The following is a 10,514-nucleotide window of genomic DNA, read 5'->3' as shown; positions in this document are numbered from 1 at the left end:
TAAATCATCACAAGATTTCACACATAAATTATGGGGAGAATTAGGAATAGAACCCTCGTGACATACAAATGCACAATTTACTCCATTGTTTACTTTCTTCCAATTACTAAATCCTAACTCTGAAAATGCATTTTTTTAATCATTGCGAGCACCATAATGTTTACTAAACAAGTAGCAAGGCAAACAATAAGCAGCATCTTTTTCTGGTGAATATTCTAACCAACTTGAAAATTTCTTAAACCAAGAAGATTGAAAATATCGACGGTGATCGTTATTACTAGAAGTTGGATAGCTAATATTTGTTGGTTGGTATGACCCAGCTATTATGTATGCTCTACGAATCTTATCACGTTTATTGACATTATACTGCCAAATTGGACGTCGCTTTCCTGGATCCCTTTCTAGTAAAGGGATATCAACATCTCTTTCTAATCTTAGAACTTTGGATTCATGTTGATGTATATTTTGAGTAAGATTAGAGAGTTCACTTACTTGAACTTCTTGTGAAATAAGATTAGAGGGTTGACTTGTTTGAACTCCAACATTATCAGCAGTTTTTCTCTTAAAATTGCATCAATTTTACTTTGCTTTTTCATCATAAAATATTCTAGTTTCTTTTTACCTGAAAAAAATTCAAATAATTATATACTCATGAATAAATAAAGTCTAAATATTTTTTACTAATTAAATATCAATAAAAAATTAATAATATTTTTTTTACTAAATCACTAGCAATTTTACTAAAAATAAAAAATAAAAAAACTACTAGACAAATTAATAATATACACAGTTACACTGTAGTACAATACATAGAGATATATCAACAAGAACAATAAATCTGCATAGTAACTATTTAAGATATATAATAACAAATTTAAAATTTAAAATATATAATAAAATGTACCTTGTGAGTTGTGAGATTGTGGTCAGTAACTCAATGGAGTAGAGGACTAGAGGGCATCGCGCGTCGCTATGGCTTCAATTTCAAAAGGAATCCTAAACGTCAAAAAGCCAAAAAGAATAAAAGAAGAATAGTGTTTTTGTGTAGCCAATTTAGCTTTAAGGCTTTAAAAAAATTTAAAAAATTATTATATTTTATGGGTTGGACTTCTTAAACTTTACTACTAATTTTTTTTATAAAAAGCTGGGGGAGGGGGGGCCAGGCCTCCACTTGCCCCCCATGTATCCATCTCTGGCTATCGGCAACAACAGCAATGACGTCCTCTTTCAAGTTTGACGATGGCAAAACAACAGTTCTAATAGCGGCTAATTCCGGCGGCAGCAGGACATGACGGAGTCAAACCCTAGCAGTGGCAGTGGTGGTTTAATGGCGTGAAGGCATGGCGGCGCGGAACAGGGCCTCGCTCCAACCCTAGTCCTTCGCGTTCGTCTCTCTCTCTTCGCGAAGCCCGCACACCGCGACAACCACGGCGGCGACAGTGAAGCTCCAGCGGCGATGGAGGCAAGGCGGCGGCACAGGCAGCAACGCTTTCCTCTTCTGCGCTACCTCTTTTCATTCGACGACTCCTCCCTTTCTCGCACGTGGTTCCTTGCATCGATGGCGACACAGCAGCCCGACGGTAACGGTGACGCGATGATTCGGTCGTGGGGAGACGAAGACGCGTGGCTTCACAAACGGTGAGGCGCGACGCCGGCGCGGGACAACCCCTCGCCTGTCCTCTGTCTCCCGTCGCCAGCTCTCATTCTCGGATCTCTCTATGTATATGTCTGTGTGCATGCTTGTTTATTGGTTGTGTGTGGTGTGTGGTGTGTGGTGTGTGTTGAGTGTTAGAAGGGTAGGGAATAGTGTTGGTGAGTGACGGTGGGAGTGAACGTGACTCATTTGGGGTTGAACGGGTGTGAAGGAGAGTTACGTGTCTGTGTGGGTTGGGTAGAAGGGATTAGGGTTAGTGAAATTAGGGTTTGAAATTGGGAATTTAGGGTTTTGTGTTTGGAATTGAGAATTTTGGATAATTTAATAATTTTAATAAAATTAAAGGTAATAGAATAATAATTTGAAATCAAATTTAATCAAATAATAATATCTATGAAAATATTATTTAATTATCAATTTACAATTTATTTTTTAAATAAATACTCTAATTCAATAATTAGAGATAATCAAATTAATTTTTTTTAAAATTATAAATAAAGTTCAAAATCTAATTATTCAAATTAGCACATATAAAATTTTCATTGTTTTTAAATCACTAAAACTTTAAATCAATAATTAAAAGTACTCAATTAATACAAAATTTTTTGAAAATATGCTTTCGAATAAATAAAATAAATCATAAATAATTTATTATTTAATTTTCAAAATCTGGGGTCTTACACAAAGCATATCTCTCTTCTCCACTAGGAGGAATTAACTTTAGTTTCTGTTATAGTTCTACTTAATTAATTAATTAAATTATTTAAAATTAATGTAATTATTTTTTTCAATAATATTATTTAAATTTATAAATTTAAAAATAATTCATTCTTAAAATATATTAATATTAAAAAAATTCATATGTAACAATAATACACAATATATAATTCGGGATTACACTAATTTGTAAAATTACTTAATACAAAGAAAAACATAATTAAATTCTATAGTTAACAACAAATATTGTAAAATTGCCATATGTGTTCAATCGAATCTTTTTTTAATGGGTAGTGCTAGGGAGCCAATGGCTTAAGTGACAATGTGTACAATGGGCTAAATTTTTGGTCCATGAATAAAATGAACATCACCATACTAGCTAGAATAACCATCCGATACCAAGGATAACCATCCGGATACCAAGGATAATAAACATCTCAATAAAAAACTAAACTGATTTTGGAATTCACCAAGGATCGAACTCTTGACCTTTCGAATCTAGAACTCTAATACCATATCTGAAACCACTCATCCCAAAAGCATAACCTGATAGGACAATATAACACTAATGGTCATATCTCTAATACTTCTTAAACCTCCATTGTACACATTGTACGCTTAGGCCATTGGTTCCCTAGACTTTTTCTTTTTCAATTGTCTATGCTGTTATCTATTTTAAAATTGGACATTTCTTTAGAGAAATTGATGGTACAAATTATTTTATAATATGTAAAAAATTAAAATGATTTTTTTTATATAAATAAATTTAATTACCACACGTTAGAATATCATTAAAATGAAAACAAACTATGAAAGCAATAATACTTGTTAACGCAACTGGTAAAAAATGGTGGATCACAAGGTTGTAAGCCCCGTTCTGTTGGTGTAGCACCCTTAACCTACGTGGATCACTGTAAGTATGGCCAGGTGCTTCGGCGACAAATTGATGGCTCCACACGCGTCTCAGCCAATTTGTCAGCACAAAGTTTACTCGTTACCGAGCCTGCATCTCTGCAGAAAATGGCCCGGGGACTTTCCTGAGCCATGCACACTGCTATGGCCCAACCACGCTAACCTGTGATCCGGTTGCACCTACCCAGAGGCTTCGAAATATATAACTATGATAAATCTTTGATCATTCCCCGATGTGAGACTGACTAACTGAACCCTTTGCTATCAACAAACACCACACAGAATTTCAAATTCCCAGTGGAGGAGTGGAGAAAGGAATAAAATATATTAGGAGAGGCCTTTTGTGTTTAAGTTCAACTTACTTACCATTAACAAATTCTGCTTCTCGAACTGATCCGTTGTTAATGCCACACACACAGACAATGTTCACCAAACCCTGAATTTAAGTTTATCTGCATTCATAATTTGATTTCCTATTTTTTCATCTCTTATCCCAAATCCAAAACCATCCGAACCCTAAACCTCTCAATGCCAACAGCAGCGGCAAGGGATTCACCTTCAGCCAACAATCTCGACGACTACTCGGCTTCCTCAACAGTCATCACCTTCGACCGCCCCATCCCGTTGCTCCGAGGCCCGTTACCCGCGGGCCCATCGGACCACCCGTCGTTGGGCCCGAACGTGTTGGCTTTCCGCGACGCGCGTGCCTGGGCCTCCGCGTACAGATCCTGCGAGCTCAAGATTGTTCAGCAGTGCGAGGAAGGGGCGAGGATCGGGTGCGCCATCAGTTCCTCCAGCCGGTGCAAGCCTCCATGGTGGAAGGCTCTGCTTGGTTCCAAACCCTCCGATTTGAAGGAGCGAGAGCTCTGCGAGGAGCGTGAGATGGCGAATTGCTTCGCTGAAGCTAAGGAGAAGTGTGTTGAGTTTGCAAAAGACAAGTGCTTGGTTCCTTTCAGGGACGCGCGGATTAGGGTCAAGGAAAGGGGTTTTGATTCGAAGCGTGCTGTGAGATTGATTCACTGGGCGTCAGTGCCGGAGAGGACGTTGCGGGTGATCAGTGCACTGGGTTTTGATGCTGAATTGGGAGTGACAAATCGCAGGGCTGGTGAGTTGGTGAGATATGATGATTGTGTGAAGTGTATTTTGGGTGAGCAGGAACAAAGTGTTGAAAACTGAAGCTTGGATTTTGAAAGAGGAAGCACATCCAGCATGGTTTTGTCAAATGCATGTTTTGTAATATTGTTTAATGCAGGAGGTAGCATTTCCAACCCTTGACTTTGATCCTATTTATTGGATTAAGATATCTCGGTTGCCTTTGAGATGTGTTTTCATGCTAGTTTATGTATGTCGATATGCGTGTTTGTGGTGTAAGCACAATGGAGAATGGGAGATGTAGGAATCCTTAGAATCTAAGATCTCCGCCGTCATGATTATTCTATATATATGTTTACATTGAGCATTATTTACTTGAAATGTCTAGCATGAATCCTGAAATTCCAGGAATAATTGTCAAATATGGTGTTCTTTAAAAGAACTCTAGGAAAATGGAGAAAAAATTACTGAAAAGTTGGAAAACTGTATATTTCTTCTGAAGGATGGGCAAAAATAGGAAGAGTGTTTATAGTACTCCACAATATTTACAACTCGTTTACAAAAGAAAACAAAATCTACAAAGAATCTTTCTATCATAAAATATTTGAAAGATATGTGAAAAGAGAGGTGAGTCCTCACTCAATTATAAGGATGTGAGAGTGAGAGGAAGCATTTTAGTGATGAGGTATAGGCTATTAATTTGTTATTCTTGTTGTTATAGCAGTGCTCTATGAGCACCCTTTGTTCATTTATTTGCATTAAATCAATCTCATGCAATGAGTGGTATTATCTTTCACAGTCCTAGACACTATTTTGCGGTTTCCATTTACATAGAAAGAAATCGTATTCAGCAACTTTTGACAAATGCCTTTCACCATTCCTAGCATTCATATGCATGAAATATCAAAATTCAAATGTATTGGAGTAGAGTATTTTTTGATGCCTTGCTTAGGCAGTTAACATAACGCTGTTCTGAGTACTACTTTTGAGTTTTATTGTCTGACTAGATTGTAGATGATCTTAAGAAGCACTTGGATTTGTAGTAACTTAGTCCTTCTTTGGCTTGTGCAGAAGTTCAGGTTGTTGCCATCTCACAAAGCTTGATCAAGTATTCAGGTTTTGCACTCTTATTTTAAAACTGTTTTGGAATTTTGTTTGATGGTTAATACACAAACATGTTTTATGGTCATGGAGTCATGACCAGAAAATGCACTGTAGTCCTATCTATTGTTAACTGTATAAGGTTTTGTAGATGTCACCTGTTCAGTTCGAAGCTAGCCTTTGCATTCTGGAGTCTACATCAGTTTAATCTGATAACTAAATCCACTAGGTTTTTCCCTTTTACCATACTATTCTTTTTTTAATGTTCAGCCAGCTGTTTACTGAGTTCAACCACAATATGTTTCCCCTTTATTTTATTTTATTTTTCTCGTTGTTTTGCATGTTTGGGTTCTGATGTTGAAGGATTATGAAGAGTATGTTCAATCTAACTAGTTGGATTAACTCGTCGGGGCAAAACTATTGGTACCGTCTCTAGTTTGCTTCTGCTTGTATGTGATGATTATCTATACCTATTATCTAGAGGATTGAGGGTGTTTGTGTTTATTAACTTTGTTTGGTCTCTCTCACAATTTTATTTTGTAATATAATTCTGAAGTGGTTGTCGAACTTGATCCCTTCAAGTTACACTCCTTATGGATTCTTTAACCATTGAGCTATAATTCTTTTTGTGTTTGTTGTATGATATTAAAAAATTAAAAAGCGGTCCAATAAGTGGTGCCTATTGGACGCTAGTGGTTTTAATGGAGATGTTAAAATATGTTTCCTCTAAGCTACTTTGGAATAGCTCAAATGTTTAGAGACAAGTGGGTTGAAGTCTCAGGTTTATCATGTAAGTATATCAATAAAGTGCTCTGGGGCAGAATGTTGTTTAAAAATGTGGTGGTGCCTTAGTTCTCTTCTTTTTTTTATTGGGACAGGGTGGTGCCTTCTGTTTGTTCTGCTTGTTATGGCCAAATCTTTGCTGACTTAAATCAACTGATGCAGTCCAGAGTGAAATTTAACTTTCTGTTCTATGTCATACCCTCATACACCAATTGTGAGTGCCATACATTGTAGATCGAGGTCTGTTTTGTTGACCTATTCTATCTTAAAGTACATATTTTTGTTTGTTTCTCCTTGCCTTGCTTCAAATGGGGCTATATCAACTGTTACGTTCTAATCTTTTCTATTTGTGTTTGATGTGTCTGTGTTTGCTCATGGAAACATCAAAAAAGGAGGAAGTAACTCCCCTTGAACCTTTGCTCTCACACAGAAGTAGCTCCCTAACATATTATTTTATATTTAGCTAAGATTTTCCTGTGTTTTGCTTGTTGCTACACTTTTGTTGATATTATGTGAATTTATTTATTGGTGCTAGAAAAAGAGGAGCATTTGGCAAGCAATTTCTCCATAATTAATCTTACGGTGGTAGTTAGAGGATGGAGAAATGAAATACTTTAGGGGTTTTAGACTCACTTTTCCCTTTAAAGACAAAGTTCAATTGAACATGGTAGTCTATAAGTTAAATATGTGTATAATATCTTATTTTTATTTATTCCTTCATTACTTGTTTATTGAATCTTCCTAAAGAACGAAGAAAAATATGCATTTCTCCCCAAAATTATTTACTTTTCTTGCCAACTTCCAAACATTTGTCCATTGGTGTGAGAGAGAAATTAAGTTGAGATTTAAGTGGGTGGTTAGTAGGAGTCCTAGGTGGGAAACATAGAGCCATGGAAAATTTCTGAAGTTGATTCTCGTGGATAATGGAGACAATGAGATGATTGTAAAATTTTAAGACAAAATGGCCAGAAACAATGTTCATTTTGCTTAGACTTCAAATGCCTTATTTAGAGGATTGATTAGAAAAAAAAAATATTTCCTTCGTGCTAGTAGTTAGTATTTATATGCAAATTTCTATAAATTTAATTGCACTACTTCCTGGCGACTCAGGTTGCTGAAATTAACGGTTTATGATGTGCCCTACAATTATTAAAACAAAGACTTGGTCATTGTGGAAAGGGTTGCCTACTTGCCTTCACATCTTTTTTTTTTTTTTTTTTTGGTCAAGATCTTTTTCTTTTTTTTAAATGAACGAATTGCCTTCACATCTTTCAGGGCTGTCGACTTGGAAGGTGCTGCGAAGTTTCAGTGATGGCCCTCCAGGAATTTATAATGCTTTTAGGGCCCAGTTGAGTTCACTTCTCCATTCTAATTCAAAAGAATGTCATTTCACACTACTTGAAAGGCCATTTTGATAAAATTGACACTCAAAAATTACAATATTTATATTTAGTAAATTTTAATAAGTATATGATTGTTTTTTAATTTACTGAACATAGAGTGAGATGTTTGTGTTTTTTTAAAAGTATAAATATCTTTTTAAAAGAATTTTATCAAATCGAACCTAAGGGATGAATTATTTAAATTAATAATCATTTATCACACTTAAATTTTATTGTGATTCATATTTTAGTACTAAAATTCTCATAACTGTTTACTCTTAAAACTTAATAGGGTCCAAATATCATATTTGCCCAAAATTACCGGAAAGTTTCGTATGGTAGGTATATCTCAACATATGAAAAGTCAACACTGTTACGACTGATGAAGTTACTATGTAGTTTCCAATGTTAATGAGGAGAAAGAAATAGAAGCACGATTCATGAGGCGTGATTAACCACTAACACCTTTTCCATTGGCGTTATCAACGTATAAAACCTGCTCCCTCTCTTGTTCGTCACAGTTGGAAAGTACGAAGAAAATGTAAACCTAACCATACCATACCCTGTGACACTGAATTAAGTTTAGAGGCAAATTGGAAGGAGGAAAACCACAAGGTCTACATTCTAAATATAAATAATGTGTTGATAACTTGTCAAGATTTGGCGTGTGGTCTGCACAAACATTTGTAGATTCTGAGTAATGGATTAAAATGGGTAAAACACCTCAATAAATCAAATGCACATCAATATCGCCTGAATGTTCTAAACCAGAAAATGTCGCGTGAAAGTCTCAAAAGTATATTTATATATGAATCGAATTGATTAAATTCGATTTAATGAAACACATCGTAAATCGAATTCAATAGATTCGAATTAGGTGAAAAACGTTAATTGAATGAAAATCCGAATTAAGTACACGGTTAAGATGCTAATAAATATTGCTAATAGATTCAATTTGCGTGGACTTTGGCTATAAAATTTTTATTTTGAAAAATAATTTATTAAATTAGTTTTTAAAAGATAATTTTTAAATAAACTTTTAGCATTTAAAATTTATATTATTATTATTATTATTATTATTATTATTATTATTATATGATCAATTTTTTATTTATTTTATCCAAAAAGGTAACAATTCATACATAATAATCTTATTATTGAGAGTACCTAAAAAGAGTACTTAAAAAAAATCTCATAAATATTTATAACATATAAAATAACATATTTTAGTATTTTTTTGGTACTCTCAATAATAAGATTATTATGTATGAATTGTTGACCTCTTTTTGGACAGAATAAATAAAAAATTGATCATATATAATAATAATAAGATTATTGAGAATATTTAGAAAAAGTGGAGTATGTTGAGTGAATAAGTCTATAATAAAATGGGTATAATATATTTTTATTTCTCTTTCTTATAGAAATATTTGTACAAGTTATTAATTTGTGTTTATTAAAATTAAAAAATTTAATATAATTTTATATATTAATAAATATATTTATATTTTTTTATAATATTTTTAAAATTAAAAATTATTATTAAATATAAATATTATTAGTTGTACTTATTGAAAATTATTTTTAGTTTAATTTATCAAAAATAAATACTAAAAATTTATTTAAAAATTATCTTCTAAAAATTAATTTAATAAATTATTTTTCAAAACAAAAATTTTATAGCCAAACTCCACGCACGAATCTATTAGATTTGAATTATGTGAGACGAAGTAAAGATATAAACTAAAGCCATTCCATTCAATTTATTACCATTTTAACCATTATTATGTGTTCATTAAATCGAATTTAATCAATTCGATTTATACAGAAATATGCTATAAAACTTTTACGTTGTATTTTTTTATTTGAGACACTTAGGTAATATTTTGGTTTATTGAAGTGTTTTGCCCTATTGAAATTAAACATATACCCGCATGTAAGCAATGGTGCTTTTCTTGATGGAAACTTTATTGTTGTTTTAGTTGACCCTGGCCAGGCTAAGTTGATTTTGGATTCTGTCCTTATTTGTTTTAATGAAGTATCCCATGTAGCCGGTCTGAAACTAGCCGCAAAATTTGATTAAGTCATTTACTTTGCATCATGGTCCATACTCCATACAGTAAGCAACAGCATATCTGCATACGTATTAATAAACAAATACACGATGGTGACTGATTTTTGAGATATACGTATCTGATGGTTATTTACCAAAAACAAACATTAATTTAGTATTTTATTTTCTCTTGTAATTTAAGAACAAAAGTGTATAAAATATTTGAGGGTTGGCAATTTTTGTCGCCTCAACTTTGTCATTATCATCTGTATGAATGAAAAATTCTACACGCATATCCTGACTCAACCAGGACTCATGCTATCACTCTGAGAATCTGAGAAACTTTAATTACATTCTAAAGGATCAAAATGGAACATTTGGATCAAAACCATCGTACCACCTAGGCTTTTGCGAATACGATGTAATTATATTATAAAGTTAGGAGGATCCCCTTGACAAGAACTTTCACACTGTAGCTTTCCTTTTCCCACGTCTCTGGTGTAGTTGCCTAGCTGGCATTCTTTCTTTTTTTTTTTTTCAATTTCAAAGTCCTAAGATGTTCGGTAGGACTCCCCATTACTTGGGTGAATAAACATGAGACTTAATCCTCCTCTGGAATTATTTTTAATCCAGCAAAGATGCAATAATTAAAAAAAAAAAAAACTAGTAGAATAATAAGTAGCCCAATAATTTGGACATAATAAAGTAATAAACAGAAGTTGACAATGAAGTTTTCCAAGTTGTTCCGCGAAGTTTACATGGAAATTAACACACTATCGAGCATATCTACGCCCAGATCCCTATTTAAGACCTTATACAT

The 10,514-nt window shown here is 33.7% G+C and overlaps 1 protein-coding gene across 29 annotated transcripts; it reads left to right on the top strand.

Annotated features, from left to right (window-relative positions):
• Positions 1 to 3,201: 3,201 nt before the first annotated feature.
• On the top strand, positions 3,202 to 8,450 carry LOC130935255 (uncharacterized). Of its 29 annotated transcripts, XM_057864912.1 has the most exons (7): positions 3,202 to 4,538; positions 5,447 to 5,491; positions 5,628 to 5,705; positions 5,840 to 5,899; positions 6,138 to 6,266; positions 6,355 to 7,439; positions 7,535 to 7,849. In XM_057864912.1, the coding sequence occupies exon 1, from the start codon at positions 3,812 to 3,814 to the stop codon at positions 4,457 to 4,459; it is 648 nt and encodes a 215-aa protein (XP_057720895.1). In that variant the 5' UTR covers positions 3,202 to 3,811; the 3' UTR covers positions 4,460 to 4,538; positions 5,447 to 5,491; positions 5,628 to 5,705; positions 5,840 to 5,899; positions 6,138 to 6,266; positions 6,355 to 7,439; positions 7,535 to 7,849. The 29 variants fall into 29 exon arrangements, with proteins under 29 accessions (XP_057720895.1, XP_057720904.1, XP_057720893.1 ...); XM_057864921.1 differs by adding an exon at positions 7,934 to 8,450 and having other exon boundaries at positions 5,447 to 6,266; positions 6,355 to 6,473; positions 7,370 to 7,439; positions 7,535 to 7,607; XM_057864910.1 differs by having other exon boundaries at positions 6,138 to 7,439; positions 7,535 to 7,850.
• Positions 8,451 to 10,514: the final 2,064 nt, after the last annotated feature.

Source organism: Arachis stenosperma, chromosome 6, assembly GCF_014773155.1.
Source record: "Arachis stenosperma cultivar V10309 chromosome 6, arast.V10309.gnm1.PFL2, whole genome shotgun sequence".
NCBI classification, from domain to species: domain Eukaryota; kingdom Viridiplantae; phylum Streptophyta; class Magnoliopsida; order Fabales; family Fabaceae; genus Arachis; species Arachis stenosperma.
Note: the sequence above shows the minus strand (reverse complement) of the source record. Positions and strands in the feature narration are given on the sequence as shown.